This window comes from Lottia gigantea (assembly GCF_000327385.1).
Source record: "Lottia gigantea unplaced genomic scaffold LOTGIsca_89, whole genome shotgun sequence".
Lineage (NCBI taxonomy): Eukaryota > Metazoa > Mollusca > Gastropoda > Lottiidae > Lottia > Lottia gigantea.
The window spans coordinates 407,624-427,246 of NW_008710923.1; the positions used below are offsets into that span (position 1 = coordinate 407,624).

The 19,623-nt window shown below is 32.0% G+C and overlaps 1 protein-coding gene across 1 annotated transcript; it reads left to right on the top strand.

The window, feature by feature from the left end:
• Positions 1–6,222: 6,222 nt before the first annotated feature.
• LOTGIDRAFT_134252 (hypothetical protein) lies at positions 6,223–18,750 on the top strand (the record flags this gene model as incomplete). The annotated part of the gene is made up of 19 exons (XM_009068084.1): positions 6,223–6,346; positions 6,815–6,902; positions 7,288–7,353; positions 7,682–7,727; positions 8,101–8,193; positions 8,554–8,614; positions 8,940–9,007; positions 9,403–9,494; positions 9,688–9,756; positions 10,140–10,276; positions 12,196–12,263; positions 12,672–12,753; positions 13,076–13,088; positions 13,348–13,413; positions 13,743–13,882; positions 14,279–14,478; positions 14,783–14,899; positions 17,808–17,973; positions 18,443–18,750. Coding segments are annotated over 19 exons (2,004 nt in total), but the record flags the coding sequence as incomplete, so codon positions are not given.
• Positions 18,751–19,623: the final 873 nt, after the last annotated feature.

Consider the following 19,623-nt stretch of genomic DNA (forward strand, 5'->3'; position numbering starts at 1 on the left):
ATCTGAATAAAGCTATGTATAGTGAACTTCCAGCCTTTATTTGTCAAGAGTGTTGAATAGCCTCGAACCCCCACCCCCACCTCCTCTCAATATTTATTTTCTGTCAACGTAACGTTGATCTGACGTGTCGTCGTTCTGTTGCAGTTAAATATCGTCAAATTCCGATTTGATAAGCACTTCAAATCTTTATGAGACAATTTACAACTGTTGACGAAATCAAAAATTCATTTTGAAGCTGTCTTGAATCAATTGTTGATTAGAATTGATTATAAGGAGAAATCTGGCGGCTATTAAAAGGTAAATGTATAAATAATTGATTGTCGTGCTACAGATGTTGCTGTTACACGCCATACAACCATAATGCATTTGATTTATGTGTCAATTTTGTACAAGTCTATTGGAATTTATAAAGTTTCCTGTCATAGTTTTATTTTAATGAGAGGGGGGGGGGGGGGGGGATCAAGTGGTCCCGGCTTATGTATTTTCATCTGTACCTACACCGAAAAAATGGTTCCCCCCACCCCCTTAAAAATTCCGACAACCAACCAATTCCATTACTATACTGCAACTGAACGCTGAACTCTATTCCCGATGCCCCTCCAAAAATTCAAGTCTTGCTACGGGTCTGCTCTTCTCTTTCAATCTTATTTTATCTTTCCTATGAACCCCCGTTGGCTAATCTGCGGTCCTTACACTGTCTCTTCCTTGAATGATTTATAAAAAAACCATCAAAATTCCAATAGCGCCAAGTATCGGTTTGAAACAAATATCTGCGGTTTGTCGGGGAATATCCTATTGACTGAACAAAGCTGAATCCACTTCTAAAGGCTTATTTGATATATTGGGACCTATCTTTGTACCTTTCTGTAGGCTTATCTGGTGGTGGCAGAAATTTGGTGCTCCATACCCAAATAATGAAAAGCTATTTCTAGTTTCTACTCCCACTAAGCAGTGCTTCTTTTCTCAATGGGTACTGAATCGGAAGACCATGGGGAGGAATTATTGCCAAGGGGAAAATGGGGAGGAATCGTCGGACCAGGGAGGAAATGGGAGGCAAGGTGATCTACGACTAAAATTGATATCATTCACCCCCCCGAAAATACAGAAAATCGTGAACGAACATCTGGCCCAAGGGTCACATTGAACTATCTCGATATGTGATATGATTTTATATCTATTTATGGTTAATCATTGAATACATTTTTCGTGTAAAATACGTTTCAAAACGGCTGATTTATTTTGGGGAGGAATAAATTTTCGAAAAACTCTTACGGGGAGGAATGATCTCAATGAGGTTGAGAAGCACTGTCTTAGGTAAATTAGGTGAATAGCCTATATTACAAAACAACCCAGTCCGTTAGCTTAAACAAAAAATACATGACAAATATAATTGTGGGTGACAATAGAAGGGTGTTGCCATTTTTGGCTGTTAAGTGCAGCCAAGAGTCAAAAGCCATTAGAGTCCACAGGCTCCCATGTGGGATACAGCACTATTTAAGATTCTTTAGAAGGCATTTCGTATATATCTTTTTAGTCCCTCAAACCAAATATCATTGGCCAGAACAATAGAAGAATTCCTCAAAATAAAGGTATAGTCTGGAACCCCTGTGTCTTTGACGTCTATGGGTGCCTTCTAGCCTGCTAAAATTATTACTATTCTTGGCTGATTGATTTAAAATACCTCATGTTTAACAAATCATCTAATTTGTTTTTAAAAGTGAAACACGTATATCTATCATGTTACTTGTAGAAAATCAATAGTCTTATAAAAAGAACCTTCAATCAAATTCCTGTAAATATCTGTAGATGCAAGCGAAGGAGACGAACCATAAATCGACACGCGATTCTAAACTTAGCACATGCGCACTTAGACAAAACCTAAACGTGGCATCATGGCGAAGATGGGAAGCTCACGTCTCCCGATTATTTTTCTCTGTTTGGTGAGTAATATTGAGATTATCATTCTAAAACTTTTGCAGCCACGACAGATTTTAGGGACAATTCCTGTCACCTTACTATTTGAACCCAAATATGCACAATTTTGCAGTAAATTCGTCACCAACACAACCGGTGTCCTAAAAGTTAAAGAGTCACGTGACACCTTAAACAAATCGAAAGTAGAAATTTTGTTTTCGTTGACATTAGGTTTTTTAAATAGATTTTTAAGAAACATTTGTTTAACTGAAAGTCTTAAAGCATGTGGCATTTCAAATTAATGAATTCTCTGTTTTGTCTCAACGATATGATACTTATCAAAGTATGCTTTGAAGAATAAAACGAATTTAAAAAGGTAGGAGGGGAGGGGGTGGGGTGGTCCTTTGCCACTGTCACTGTCAGTACCTCTACAAGGTATCCTATTCACTTTTTCCCTAAAATTCAAACAAATAAACAAACAACTAAATTTATAATGTTTAAGTTGAAGTAAATTAAATTCAATACCAATACAAGGATATCTTGCTTCTTAGTTTTTTAAGATGAAATATAGGACAGGAAGAAAGAAGCAATAGAAAGGACAGACTGAGTGTAGGCTAATGATTAATGTCATCAGAAGATTTTATCATTGATCTCTTTTCTTCTGAATATACACAGACTTTTATACTGTTAAACATTAGTAATGGAAGAAATTGCACATAATTGGATCTTTGTATCTTGAGCTATTCTTTGAATATCTTTTTAAATTTTTTGAGATTTTATATGTGTTTTTTTAATGAGGATATTATTTAGACACATTATTATTACCAACTTTGTACTTATACCTTGACTGCAATAGCCACTATTCATGTATTATGGACTGCAGTAATTTTATTGGATTGTATGCCAGCGAATACAGCCAGTCAGAACCCTCGACAGACTTGCAAACTTTATGGCTTTGTGTTCACAGACTTTCTGTCAAAACCTCTGATTGACTGTATTCGTTGGTGAACAATCCAATCAGATCCCTGTATTTACGAACTTGCATGATACAATATTGCAGTCAAGGTATAAGTATGAAGTTCGTTATAGCTTGACATTGTGAAGCATGTAATAAACCCTGAGATCTCATTTATTTATATTTAAAAATAATGTACAATATCAAGTGTTTCTCTTTCAATGAGATTCAATGAAGCAAAATATTGTGTTGATTGGGAATAAGCTTCATCTTTTAATTGCTATCCTATACTCTATTCTAAATATAACAAGATACCTTACTGGTTTTATTGTATAACATAAGTCACATGTAGCAAGGATAACTCTTAATTATCAGGAATATCTTGTTCCTATAATGATCCCTGGATGTCGAATAACCAATTAAAAATCCTGGTGATCAATTTGCACTAATTAATCCTTTCTCTGAAAAAAGAGATGGAGCTGGTGTGACTGTGGAAACTAGTGTGAGTGATGGTGAAAATACCTTAAAAATTGTAATATTATTCTACAGCTTAAATTAGAATCCCGATTTTTATATGCCCACACGTAAGATGGGCGTATATTGTAATCACCCCGTCGGTCCGTCCGTTCACATTTGGCTCGTGCTCACTCTACAGGCTACAGTTCTTATGGATTCTTTTGATTTTTATTTTGTGTGTCAATGTCATTATGAAGATGATCCCTATTGATTTTCGTGATGATCGGATAATTTTTCACCGAAATATCGTGTCTGACTTGACGTTTTTCTCTATTAGCTATATTGTGCAACTCGTGCTCACTCAACAGGCTACAATTTTTTACAGATTCTTTTGATTTTTATTTTGTGTGTCAGTGTCATTATGAAGATGATCCCTATTGATTTTCGTGATGATCGGATAATTTTTCACCGAAATATCGTGTCTGACTTGACGTTTTTCTCTATTAGCTATATTGTGCAACTGTTGCTCACTCTACAGGCTACAATTTTTCACAGATTCTTTTGATTTTTATTTTGTGTGTCAATGTCATTATGAAGATGATCCCTATTGATTTTCGTGATGATCGGATAATTTTTCACCGAAATATCGTGTCTGACTTGACGTTTTTCTCTATTAGCTATATTGTGCAACTCGTGCTCACTCTACAGGCTACGATTTTTTACAGATTCTTTTGATTTTTATTTTGTGTGTCAATGTCTTTATGAAGATGATCCCTATTGATTTTCATGATGATCTATCGATTTTCATGATGATCGGATAATTTTTCACCGAAATATCGTGTCTGACCTGACATTTTACTCTATTAGCTATATTGTGCAACTTGGCTCACTCTACAGGCTACAATTCTTTACAGATTCTTTTGATTTTTATTTTGTATGTCAATGTCATTATGAAGATGATCCCTATTGATTTTCGCGATGATCGGATAATATTTCACCGAAATATCGTGTCTGACTTGACGTTTCACTCTATTGGCTATATTGTGCAACCCTGTAGTCACTAAAGACTGTTTAATCATTTCTGACAGCTGCCAGTCGGCGTATGTTACCTTGCCTGGCAAGCTATCTTTAAAAATATGGTCATCTTATTGGATGGTTAAACTTATCTTAAAATATAATTTAATGATCAAACCAATAAAATGACTGGAACACTAAAAACATCTAAGTGAAGAGAATAATTCCCCATGCTTCTCCTTGTCAGTATGAAAAAGGGTCTATTAGTTTAAATGGGACTATATATTTAGGCCCTGTAGCTATAAGCCCCTATCCATGCAAAATTTCTCTCATTGCACACTTGCTAGAGTTGCAATATTTAAAGCTCAATCACATGCAACATATTGACAGGAAATAACACTTCCTTACGCACCAAATATGGTCGATCAAGACCACTGTTTCTTTTGTAAACAACTCTTACTACAACACAAATCACATTTGCCTTTAAGTATATTTCTATTTGAAGAGTAGTAGAGTAGTAGTTTTGTACCTGTAGAGAAAGTATATGTTGTTCAAACATAGAGATAAATCCACTTGATAAACTCTCTATTAGAAACCTGTCTTGAAGCCATAAATATGTTTACTATTGAAACAATGAATATGTACTTTTTAACTCTTTTTTTTATTATGTTGACATTTAATTTCGAAAGAAATTATTGACACAAATGATTGAAATCCAGTGTAGAGAAGCTGAGGTTGCTAGGATTCCTGATATTGTAGGATTTTGGTCAATTAATCTTATTGCTCACTTTAAGATAAAACTTGGTGATGTTACTTAAAATGGATATCACAATATTAAGCATTAATATATCACAATATATGTATGTATCGCCATATTTCTTAAGCATGTATTTACTGATTCTTGAAACAATTTTTTTTGTACCTTAATTTACATGTAAGAAAAAGCAAACAATATCTCAGCCCTACTTGATAACTAGCATATATCACAATATGGCGATATTTCCATATTACCAGCCCTACTTTAAGATAGCAAATTAAAATGGAAATAACGAAATATATGAGTAAATTATTTAGTTGAAATTATCAGTCCATGAAGAAGTGAAATAGGTTGATGAGAAATAGGATATGTTTTTGAAAACAAAAATTAGCTATCTGTAGCATTATTTAAAACGGTGTCATAGATTTCTCATAAATTTCTTAAGAATGTTAAAGTGATACTACGTCTTAGAATGAACATAAAATTTAAGTTCTCAAGAATGGTCAATATGAGTATATATTCGTCAGCTAGCTTACCTGGTGTCATAAATTACAACACAATCCCTGTAAAATCAAGAAAATTGGAAAATTCATAAAACTAAGTAATTATTGAAAAACGCTTAATCATAATATTAATCTTTTTTCAATAGTTAATTGCATTTATATTAAGTTTCTTAGATTTATCGGATTATATAAGGATCCTGTATGTTATTTATGTCACTAGGTATATCTACTGATGAATAGATGCTCTTATTGGCCAAGTTTAAAATGTTTAAATTTATGTTTATTCTAAGACGTAGTGTCCCTTTAATAACTGCCTTCAATTGATAACAGTGTTAAACTATCAACAGTTATTAGTGTTATGAATAGCTGTTAGCTAAAATTAGGTTTTAATATTAAAATAGAAACCAAAGTACATGTATAAAGTATTAAAACTTGAAATCCAAAATAACTGCTTAGTAATAAATGAACTATTCATATAGGGAAGTATATCAATTATTAGTGATTAAGTATTTCATAAAACGGTATCCGGTGTTTAGAAGAGTTGGATTCTATCAGCTGATTCAGCACTTCTATAGACTGCTATATCTCTAAAAGAAAGTTATATTATTTATTTCCAGGTATTTATCCCATGTTACCTACAAGCCAATAAAAAGAAAACTGATCTGATAATTAAAGTAGATGATTTTAAAGATTTCAAGAAGTTGTTAAAAACTAAAACTAATTTATTAGTAATATACGCCCAGTCTGGTAAGGAGTTATCTTCTCTTTTTATATATCAAAATTCATATATACTTGTTTATCCTTTACATCTGTCATTCTTTAATCTGGGGAAAAAATGCCTCAAGGTTCGGACAAGGACCAGCTGGTAGACAGAATACTTAAGGTATTATCTTTGTCAAATCATTGTTCTAATTTGGATGAAACTGGCTTTGCTATGGCATCTAAGATGAGTTTGATTTCGAAAACATTTCATTGAAAGTTTTTTGAGTTATGGCCCTTGACTATGATTGTAAACATCTGAATTGTTGTCAAGGTCATACATCTCTTATTGTATTTCTGACATTATCACTTACCAATTACCATAAGCTTATTTAAGTGCAATCTATTTAAAACTTGATTAAAATTTTTTTCATTTTTTTCACCTGCATTGTAATCTTACTAATTTTCACCACAGTCCTGTTCTAATAAGTTTTTTGTCTTATCTTATATTTATAGATAAATCAGTGTCTCAGTCGTGGTCTATATTTCAAAATGTAGCCAATGAAATCCGAGGGAAAGGAACATTGGCTTTCATCAACTGTGGGTAGGTAGTATTAGTTTGGTTTTTGGTTTTTTACTAGGACCCAGTCAAATAATCTATAAAGAATTTATAATTTCAATTATGGATTATCAAATTCCATAATCAATTAAATGTATTGTATTCAAAATATTTGCTTGTTGAAATTATTGCTTGTCTTCATTAGGACATAAAACTCCATTTCATTTCATTTGTCTTCATTAGCAAATAAAGTGCAGAAAAGTAGGACATGCCTTCATTTCATTTCATTTTTCTGATCTGCTCTTGTTTAATGAGAAATCCCTGTCATTTGAGAAATGGGTCCTTAACCCATGTTTTATATTTGAATGGAATACAATATTGAATTAAATTGAATTAAATGTTTATTAATTGTATTACTTTGTATTTTCAGTGAAGAAAAGAAATTATGTAAAAAATTAAAAGTTTCACCAACTACATTCGATATAAAACATTATAAGTAAGTATAGTTCCATATAGATATTAGTCCTGCCTTGATCTTAGTGTTTTGTTGATGTCAAAGACTCCAGCTAATCTTGTAAGGGAAGAAGAGGTTTGGGGCAATCCTGACAGAGAGGATTTTCAGATCAGATTCTGACATAAAACAGTACAGATAGTGTCTAATCCTCCAGAGAGGAAAATAAACTGAGGTCCTGTGTAAAGACAGAAATCATCAAGCTTCTGCCAACCATTTCCACCAACCACCCCTCCTCCTCCCCCTCTCCCCTTCCCATCAACCAAATTCGGAGCAATTGTTTAAGTGATGTGAAATTTGTTATATTTTGTAGAGATGGTGAATTTAATAAAGATTATGATAGAAAAATATCTTTAAAAGTAAGTTTTTAGTTCTGTCATTTTTCAAAGCTGTGACGTAATGGGGATAAATTCAAAAACTTTTAAAACAACAACCAAACTTTGTAAATATTTATTATGTGTCAATGTAGTTCTAAGATTGTTGACAGCTCTAGATATTTCTTTATGTTTTGTGTATAGGCTTCATAAATTGATCACATCTGTTCCATAATCAAGTCTGACCCAAGAGCTTTGCGTGTACAATGATTAACGCAAATCAATTTTACCCTATCCCCGACAAGTGACTAACTTCTTGCTAAACAGAATATTTGATTGATTGAATTTTCGATTGACTTCACTATAAATATCTTCTGATCATAGAAAATATTCAGAACAAAATATCTTCTATTTTCAGTCTATGTTGAATTTCCTATTGGATCCTACTGGTGATTTACCATGGGAGGAAGATCCAACAGCTCAAGATGTAGTACATATAGATACAGAGGGAGTAAGTAATTAAAACAGTCCCCACAACTTTTAGTTGAACTGTACTATAGTTGTATTTGGGTGTCCAGAATAGTTCATTATCAAAATTAAGGGTATTTTTTGGTTGGTTGTTGAATTCTTGTCACATTTATCAAATAAAAAAGAAACCGAAAGTTGAAATTCCATTTTTGAACATGAATATCTACTATTAAACAACATTGTCAGACAATATACATTACTATTAATAGAATTTATCTAAAAAATGTACAGCATTAGCAATTTTAAGATGTTAATTGATAGGTGTCCTATTGTGTCATGATTAGCAAATCCAATTGTACTGACACTAACATAACCACTCAAGAATTGGGTTTTTTTTTCACAGGGTTTAGCTAAACAATTAAAAAAGAACAAAAGTCCACATTTAGTGATGTTTTACGCACCATGTAAGTTTTAACTGAAGTTATTATATTACCAGTTTCATTTTTAAATTTTGCAAAAACTCATCAACACTTACACTTTCCAAACAGGGTCCAATTTAATCGGTATTGCATCTCAATTAGCAAGTCATCCAGACCTTCTTTTGCTATTTAATATTTCCTAGGATTAGCTGAATAATTAAAATCATCAAAAAAATCTATGAATCGAATTAATTCTATTGCCAAATCTAGAAATACACAGCAACCCTCTGTCATCTCTACAGCTGAAGTTTTGAGAAATGTGAATCACAATTTAACTTGATTTATATAATATCTGGTGTTATTTATTTAGGGTGTGGATATTGTAAGAGGTTGAAACCTGATTATTCTGCTGCTGCTACTGAGATGAAAGGACAAGCTGTAAGTAATTTGTATTGAATAATTCAAATAAGAGAACAAAGTGAAATATTATTAAAATTTGGTGTTGGAAATATAGGCCAAACTTGAGTAATGGATTTTAATAGAACATGAATAAATTAAGTTAACAACAGAAATTCAACAAAACAGAATATCTTTTTGGTATGGAGTTGCATCAATAGACTGAACTTGAGTTAAAGAATGTGTCAGATCACAAGTAGATGAAGTGACCCACGAAAGTCTAATAAAATGGATTATCTTTAGGATGGGATTTATATGAATAGGCTAATCTTGAGTATTGGATGGTGTCATATTTTGAGTGAGTGAACTAACTGACAGAAAATACACCAAACAAAATATCAGAATGAAGCTATAATAAAATGTTTTATATACTCTAGGTATTAGTTGGTATTGATGTTGATAAACCACAGTTAATGTCATTAAGAACACAGTATAATATCACTGGATTCCCTACACTCTATTATTTTGAGTAAGTCAGTAGTTTTAGTGATATTATTTGGGTTAATATTTACACATCTAGTTTATAAAGTTCTATAAAAACACAAATGATTGGCAACTTATGAGTCCTGTTCTGTGTACGGTGGTAAAATGAGACTTGGCTGTAACTCTTCAAATTTTGAAAAAATCTTAATCAGATTTAAAATGAAAATATATTATTACAGAAATGGTAAACTAAAATATCCATTTGGTGGAGAGAACAATAAAGATGGTATTGTATCATGGTTAAAAAAGTAAGTTATTCCTCATCTTATCACAAATGTTCGTTAGGATGGTGAATGAGACCAGGGTGTGTCATGTAAGGTCATGAATATAAAGGCTTTGGTCAAAACAGACCCATTGAAAACAACAAAATTAACAAATTGATGTAAAATGGACAATTTCCCACTTTGAATTTTGCTGAGAGATGACATAGATATCAATCATGATGTTCACAGTATTTCTGTCGTGGACTATGATTGGCTGTATTCTCTGGTGTAAAATCCAATTAAATCATTGCAATCTGTGATACAAAAAAGGTGGCTATTACAGTCAGTGTATAATTAAGAATTTTGTAATACCTTGACCATTGTGAAGATGCTGTATAACTAATAATGTTATTGGGTATATTTTGCAGTCCTGGTCCACCTAAAGAACCCGAGAAGGAAGCAGAATGGTCTGATGAGGAATCTGATGTTGTCCATTTAACAGATGAGAATTTCCAGGAATCTCTTGATAAAGAATCATCAGCGCTAGTCATGTTTTACGCACCTTGTAAGTCTTTTTTTTTATTGATTCAGTATTGACATTTACTTGATTACCCTTTGTTCAGCCCTTCAAGGAGATATTCATATAGCAAGGCATGAGCTTTATTTGCTTGGTAGTGTGTTATCTCTGGAACTGGTTTTTAAAAAAACAGACCTGCACATTACTAAAAAGGGTGACCTGCAGAAAAAACAAACAAAAAATCTAGATCTACAAACAGCTATATTTAGAAACAGCTAGATCTACAAACAGCTATATTTACAAACAGCTCGATCTACAAACAACTATATTTACAAACAGCTAGATCTGCAAATAGCTCTATATACAAACAGCTAGATCTACAAACAGTTATATCTACAAACAGCTATCTATACACACAGCTAGATCTACAAACAACTAGGTCTACAGCTATCTATACATACAGCTATCTATACAAACAGCTATCTATACACACAGCTAGATCTACAAACAACTAGGTCTACAAACAGCTATATTTACAAACAGCTAGATCTACAAACAGCTAGATCTACAAACAACTAGATCTACAAACAGCTATCTATACAAACAGCTATATTTACAAACAGCTATATATACAAACAGCTACAAACAATTAGATCTGCAAACAGCTAGATCTATAAACAGCTAGATCTATAAACAGCTAGATCTACAAACAGCTAGATCTACAAACAGCTAGATCTGCAAACAGCTAGATCTGCAAACACCTATCTATACAAACAGCTAGATCTACAAACAACTAGGTCTACAAACAGCTATCTATACAAACAGCTATCTTTACAAACAGCAATATTTACAAACAGCTAGATCTACAAACAGCTAGATCTACAAACAACTATATTTACAAACAGCTATATTTACAAACAGCTAGATCTGCAAATAGCTAGATCTACAAACAGCTAGATCTGCAAATAGCTATATATACAAACAGCTAGATCTGCAAATAGCTATATATACAAACAGCTAGATCTACAAACAACTATATTTACAAACAGCTAGATCTGCAAATAGCTAGATCTACAAACAGCTAGATCTGCAAATAGCTAGATCTGCATACAGCTATATATATAAACAGCTATATCTACAAACAAGTAGATATACAGATACCTAGATCTACAAACAGTTATATTTAGAAACAGCTAGATCTATAAACAGCTATATATATACAAAAAATAGATCTATAAACAGCTAGATCTACAAACAGCTAGATCTACAAACAGCTAGATCTGCATACAGCTATATTTAGAAACAGCTAGATCTACAAACAGCTAGATCACAAACAGCTAGATCTACAAATAGCTAGATCTACAAACAGCTAGATCTAAAAACAGCTAGATCTAAAAACAGCCAGATCTAAAAACAGCTAGATCTACAAACAGTTATATATACTAACAGCTAGATCTACAAACAGCTATATATACAAACAGCTAGATTTACAAACAGCTAGATCTACAAACAGCTAGATCTACAAACAACTAGATCTACAAACAGCTATATTTACAAACAACTAGATCTACAAACAGCTAGATCTACAAACAGCTATATATACAAACAGCTAGATTTACAAACAACTAGATCTACTAATAGCTTGATCTAAAACAGCTAGATCTACAAACAACTAGATCTACAAACAGCTAGATCTACAAACAACTAGGTCTACAAACAGCTATCTTTATAAACAGTTAGATCTAAAACAGCTAGATCTACAAACAACTAGATCTACAAACAACTAGATCTACTAATAGCTTGATCTAAAACAGCTAGATCTACAAACAACTAGATCTACAAACAGCTAGATCTACAAACAACTAGATCTACAAAGAGTTAAATCTGCAAAACTCTCCTCCTTCAAATCATTTTCATTGCCTTCAATTTATTTGTTATATTCTGAAGTATATTTTATGTAATTATAGGGTGTGGTCATTGTAAACAGATGAAACCAGGTTATACAGAGGCTGCTGCAACATTAAAATCAGATAATGTAAGTTATTATGTCTCACTCAAACTGACATTTAAATAGCTGGCATATAAGAGACAACAATTTTATGGATATAGACTTCTATTTATTATTCAAACATAATGTTTCATTACACATACAGGTAACGTTCAAATGTACGAAATAAACTTCTTATAATTTGTTGAGTTGTTATGTTTTTTCCAAGTCTTATATTAGGAGTATATTTTTTGTATGGTTAATTATCATTTATCCATAAAACTGTTGTCTCTTAATGTGCTGTGATACTTCTTAATGTCTTACAAGGATTAGCTGGCATGTAGTCATTGTTACATATTGTTATAGAAATGTTAACACAAATATTATATGAAATATTATATGAAACAAAACTTGGTATGAAATAAATAGTTATAAATAGTTATAATATTTCTACAGATACCTGGTATATTAGCTGCTGTAGATGCAACCAAACATAGAAAAGTAGCTGAAGAATTTAAAGTGAAGGGTTTTCCATCAGGTAAAATATCAATTTCATTAAAATGCAGATCTGAATAATTGCTTTCATGCTTTCTGCAGTCATCCAAGTGGAGTTGCCCACAGAAAAAAAATGCTATTAAACATTTGCCTGATCATGAACATATACATTGTTATTAGAAGTTTTCTCATCTCTTCTTACAATGTGATACAGATTTTATTAGACAGTGTCAGTCATCAACTTTGTATCAGCATTCTACTTCTTAGAGGCTCTTATAGAGTAACCTTGTATAACCTTCATACTGGCAATTTATAGAATTTACTATTTATTACTTTTTTTATCTTTCCTTTTCATATCTAAACAGTTAAATATTTTGTGTAAGTATTCTTTTTAAATTCATTAAATATTAAATTTGTATTTACCAATGTTGGTGCCGATGATATGGCTTAGGGAAGATAAAAACATCTTGGTTTGTCTTGTAACATTAATGTGTGTAAGAATTTTAAAAACACAGCAGTTTGATTAGTTACTATAGCAAGAGAGACGACTAGAACATTTAATTCATCTGTAATTTTTAATCTTACATTATAAATAATTTCTTCTCTCAATGATTCCATACAATCTCTTGACTTGTAGAAATGGTAAATATGAATATGATTTCAATGAACGTTCTAAAGAAAAAATTATGGAATTTATGAAAGAGTAAGTTTAATTTTTGTGATGATTTAATATTTTAATGATTCAGTTAATGACAAATGGCTTTCTTTGTATATTTGTGTATGTCTTTGGCTGTCCCATGAAAAGTTAGTACTGAACAATAATCATGATTTAATGTGTTTCCTAATCCTTATCAATGGCAGTGGAATGGCTCAGTCAGTAGCGAGGAAGGTGGTCATCTGCTAGGTGATAAGTCGATGGGTTGGTTGCTCCTCAAGGTAAAAAAAACTCTGATGCCACAACAAGTGCTTCTAGATTTGACCTTTGAACCCGATGACGTAAGACAATTCACTTTCCATGTCATGTTATTTCAGCCCAAAAGAACCACCACCCCCTCCCCCACCAGAGCCTAAATGGGAAGAAACAGAAAGTGATGTCATTCATCTAACCGAAGATAATTTTAAACCTACTTTAAAGAAGAAGAAACATGCTTTAGTTATGTTTTATGCTCCATGTAAGTCAAAAACTTTTTTATATGGATTCTAGGCTTACCCTCATAGCGAAGCTTTTTGTCTGAAAAATGGGAAACGCTGCCACTTCAATGGCCCACTCTCCATAATTAGGTGTTTTTAGATTACAGAAATTTACTTGACTCTAGCTCGGCTGGCTTAACACACAGTCTACAGCCAGACCCTAAGTCATTATCTAACCTGAAGAAAAATTTTCCAAAGTATACACTCATTGGAATATAATTATGTTTAATACTGTTAACACCTTTGGATTACTTTCTTTTGTGACAGTCTTGTTGTTTGCAAGGCAATTAGTTACCATGAATTTGAATCCTTTCATTAAAAATCCTGATGCCATGGCCTATCATTTATGTGTAGTCATCAGTAATTCCTTCTTTCAGGGTGTGGACATTGTAAGAAAGCGAAACCAGAATATATGGCAGCAGCTTCTAAATTAAAAAAAGATAATAAAGTAGCTTTAACTGCTGTTGATTGTACCACACAATCTGGTGTCTGTTCAGCACATGATGTATCTGGTTATCCAACCTTCAAATATTTTAATTATGGTAAAAATCCACAGGTTTATATGGGAGGAAGAGTGGTGAGTTATTTTTTCATTGAATTTTTGAAGACCATATTTTGAATTCTTTATCGTGTGGTTAAGGTACCCGACCTGGTTAATGTTTTTTCGGGGTTTGGACAATTTCTGGTGATTACAATGGAAATGTTCACAAGATGGTCATGCCAATAATAACACTACAGTTGAAGTTCTTATGTCTATGAATCATTATATGATTGTATTTGGTGGTATCAAAAGTTTGTTTCAATCTGATTGAGATATCTCACTTAGTCTTAAAACTTTTCAGCCGACCCTCACATATTGATTGATATTGGAATCATTCCAGGAAGCTGATTTTATTAGTTTTATGAAAGATCCATTGAATCCAAATCCAGGATCTCAACAAGCTGAGAAAGCAGCTGATCCCAAAGATGACTGGAAAGAAATAACAGGATATGAAAATGTTCACTACCTCAATTCAGCTAATTTTGATACATTCCTTAAAGAACATAAATCAGTATTAGTTATGTTTTACGCTCCATGTAAGTTTTGAAATATTTCAAAATTGATGTTATAAGTATAATGTGAACTCTCTGAAAGGGATGCAGTGTTGGCTAAGCCAGTCACAGAAAAGCAACAGAAGAAATTTCAATTGATAAGTCTTAAAGATGGGTTACATTAATTTCATTTATGAAAATGAAAATGCTTATATTTATATGAATAGAAAGTAGAGGTGTTCTAATGACTTGGAAAAATACCAGTTTGTCTCACATGTCTATAATTAATTCATAATTAGCTAAATTAGAAAAGAATTACCAGCAGAATTTCAATGAGTGACCGAGCAAGAAAGGTCAAAAAGTCTCTTTATGTTTATCCAGACTACTTACATGGACATTTATGATTGGTTAAAACTCTTAATTGTATGCAAAAAAGAACATAAAGATATGATTAAGAATACATGGTAATTCATTAGAAACATTTTAAAAATAAGGAAACCCATCTTTAAGGCTGAAATGATTAAAGAAATGAAATGATTATGAGCTTGATCATCATATCTCATAAATCTGATCGCTATGTTTATTCAGGCTTTCCAAGGCTTTCAGGCTCTCATAAGGGAGATAACTTTCAAACAGATATATCTTAAGTATATAAGTATAACAACTACTGACAGCATTATTGCAAAAAAAGTATTTTTATAAACTAATTGAGTATGATGATGTTATGAAATAAGGAAATTTGATCATTTTAGGGTGTGGACATTGTAAGAATATGAAACCAGCCTACGCAGAGGCAGCAACTATTTTAAAAGATGAAAATGTAAGTTTTAAATTTTAGATTTTTTGTCATGGTAATAAAGTAAAAACAAATTAGGAAATATTGCTCCATCTTGGATTTGGCAATCCCACTGATCTGACACAATTTGATTGGTTAGAAATAATGTAATTAGAACTGGACTGCAGTTGAAAACTTGTTAGATTACAATGGAAACGAAAAATATAAGAAAAATATATAGATTGTCTTATCACTAACAGCGTGTCCTATTTGGTACAAATAAGTAGCACGCAAAATTTCATTTTGTCAAAATTAATGTATTTGGTGGTGGTATCTTTCTAACATATGATAAATATGTTTTTATGTGTTTATTTTTAACAGGAAGAAGGTGTATTAGCAGCAGTAGATGCCACTATAGATAAAGATATAGCTGAAAAACATAAAGTTACTGGATTCCCTACCTGTAAGTACACCTGTTAATTACTGATCACTAATATCTGATCACTGATATCTGATCACTAACATCTAATCACTAACATCTGATCACTAACATCTGATCACTAATTACTGATCACTAATATCTGATCACTAACATCTGATCACTAATTACTGATCACTAACATCTGATCACTAATATCTGATCACTAATATCTGATCACTAATTACTGATCACTAACATCTGATCACTAATTACTGATCACTAATATCTGATCACTAACATCTGATCACTAATTACTGATCACTAACATCTGATCACTAATATCTGATCACTAATATCTGATCACTAATTACTGATCACTAACATCTGATCACTAACATCTGATCACTAATTACTGATCACTAATATCTGATCACTAACATCTGATCACTAATTACTGATCACTAACATCTGATCACTAATATCTGATCACTAATTACTGATCACTAATATCTGATCACTAATATCTGATCACTAATTAATGATCACTAATATCTGATCACTAACATCTGATCACTAATATCTGATCACTAATATCTGATCACTAATTACTGATCACTAGTTACTGATCACTAATTATTGAAATAATTCTAAGTACATTTTAGGTGTTTGGTTACCATAATTAACATACCAATCCAATTGAGAACGTCTTACTGAAAAAGATGTCAGATTATACAGATTGTCGGAATTCACAAAGTACACTGTATTCTAATTATATTTGGCTATTAGAATTAGATATACCATTACTTTAACATTGTCAGAAAGATCTGGGCCCGTTTCACAAAAAATCTTAAAATGAGAAGTAGAATGTGGAGGTGTAGAATTATATATTGAGAAATATCATATTTATGTCAAAATCGATTGTAAGATTTTGTGTGGAACAGAATTATATAGATTAAGACAATTTCCAGTGTTCAATCTCTTAATCCAGTTTTCTTTCTTTTTCATATTTGGATGTAAACAGTAAAATATTTTAAGTAAGTATGAGTTAATTGTAGTATACTACTTGAATAATAAACCACACCCTACATAATTTAAAGTGATTGTAAAGAAGATTTCTAAAAAATTTTTTGTGTAGTGGGGACACTAGCATATCAATTTGTACCATTCTTTTGAAGGTTTTGCCCAATCATTATGTATCTAAAACTCCTTTATCTAAATTACAGTTTTCTTGAAAAACCAAGAAAAAGAAGCGAGCCTACATGTAATTTAAATACCAATTCTATAGCATGTTCTTCATCGATTCTTATGGTTTTCTTTGATTATTTTCAGAAATGGTGAATATGCCTTTGAAGGCTCCTCTAGATCTAAAGAGGGTCTAATTAAGTTTATGAAAAAGTAAGAAAATGTAGACTTTTTTTTCTTTTTAGTTTTTGAATGTAATTGCAGTTGCAATTTGCATGCAGTTATTGCCCTTGACATTTATTATTAGCTTACATATTGATTAAGATAAATCAGAGATGAGCTTTTTATATGGCTTAGATCTGCAATTGACCAGGAAAAGCAAAATTGAAATGAAATATTTATCTTTTTTTTCAGTCCTCAAGCCCCACCACCACCTCCGCCCCCAGAACCAAAATGGGACACAGTGAAATCAGCCGTTACCCATCTAACTGATAAGAGTTTTAATGACTATATTAAAAATAATAAAAACGTATTAGTAATGTTTTATGCACCATGGTGTGGCCATTGTAAAAACGCGAAACCAGAATACCAGTCTGCTGCGGATTCTATTCTGCCAGCAAGTGAAAATAAAATGGCTGCTGTTGACTGTACAGAACATAAAGGTAGGCTTACCATTTTCTTTCTATTAAGATTGAAATGCTTAAAATTAGCATAGAAATAGTCTATAATGCACACTCAAAGTTAAAGGGATTGTAAAGAGAGTTTCTAAACTGTTATGTGTATCAGGGACACTGATATCTTAATTTGCACCGATCCAATTTTCAATCAGATGTCTTGCAATTCCACTTGAACTAACACGTTTTATGTTGTCAGTAGAGGGGAGCTACCGGAAACTACTATTGATATATATGCAGTTCCCCTTTTGTGACGTCATAAAACACGTTAGTTTTAGTGAAAACCTCTTTACAATCTCTTAAAAGTGAAATGAGCACCATGACAGACAAGAGCAGGAAAGTGTTACGTAAACTCTCATTGGAAAAGGGATGATAACAATAGTTGATTAGAAACCAAAATTATAAGCTTTCATGTTATTTTGTAGAAATGATTCAAATTCTGTTAATATTTTTTTAGAAATTTGTGGAAAAGAAGATGTAAAAGGTTATCCAACGATCAAATTTTATCAGAATGGTCAATTTTCTAAAAAATTCTCTGGTTCCAGAAATAAACAGGGATTTTTAGATTTCTTCAAACAGGAAGAAAAAGCAGCTGATTCTCAAACAGATAAAAAAGATTCTAAAAAGAAAGATTCTAAAAAGAAAGATTCTAAAAAGAAAGATTCTAAGAAAGATAAAGATTCTAAGAAAGATAAAGATTCTAAGAAAGATAAAGATTCTAAGAAAGATAAAAAGAAGGGTAAAAAAGATAAAGAAGAATTATAAGACTTATATAAGATGTATATTTATAATTCTAATATATTTTACTTTTTTTAAAACTGTTTTTTTCATTCCTTCATTTGAATCGTTCACATCCAAAGATTTGGTATCAATTCAAAACTTGATTCAATTCTGTCTACTTGATTGTGGGGAATGAAGAATGACTTTCCAAATACACTAGAGACTCTAATTTTCGAGCAATTGCATTGAAACTAAGTGTTGACGACGTCACAAATCCCAAATATTCTTTATCATATAAGGTCACTGAGTTGAAATTATAAAGTCCTTTTAAACCCATCTGACACCATCTTTGTTTTTAACAGAAAGAAGGGTAATTCTGTGTGACACCCCAATGGAAAGTGGTGAATTAAAGTTATTCAATAAGTGTAAATAAAAAGTGCTTAAGTTAAAAAAGGACAAAACACTTTATTAATGTTAAAAAAAGCATTGTTATAAGAAAAAACTTCACATGAATACAAAAAATATGGCAAAGAGTCCTGCAATACTACAAGCGAATATTTCAAAGGAAGGAAGCACTTGGGTCTCACACACATAATTCTATCTGTATCTGATAGATCACTTGCATTTAAAAGATCACTTGCATTTAAAAGATCACTTGCATTTAAAAGATCACTTGCATTTAAATGTGTTACAACAGAGTTTCAACCCCTTGCTTTGTTTGCAGGAAGCGTCATTAAAGATATTGCAGATGGAAAAAGTTCTCCATTAATTTAGGCACATAATACACATCATTGAAAATAATTCACAGATATTCACACATCAAGGGTTTTAAAAACCCAATTGTTCTTTTTGAAACGGTCTAACCTGAAAATTTCCATTGCACTCTGCAACTGATTCGGCTTCACAAAAATTACCGAG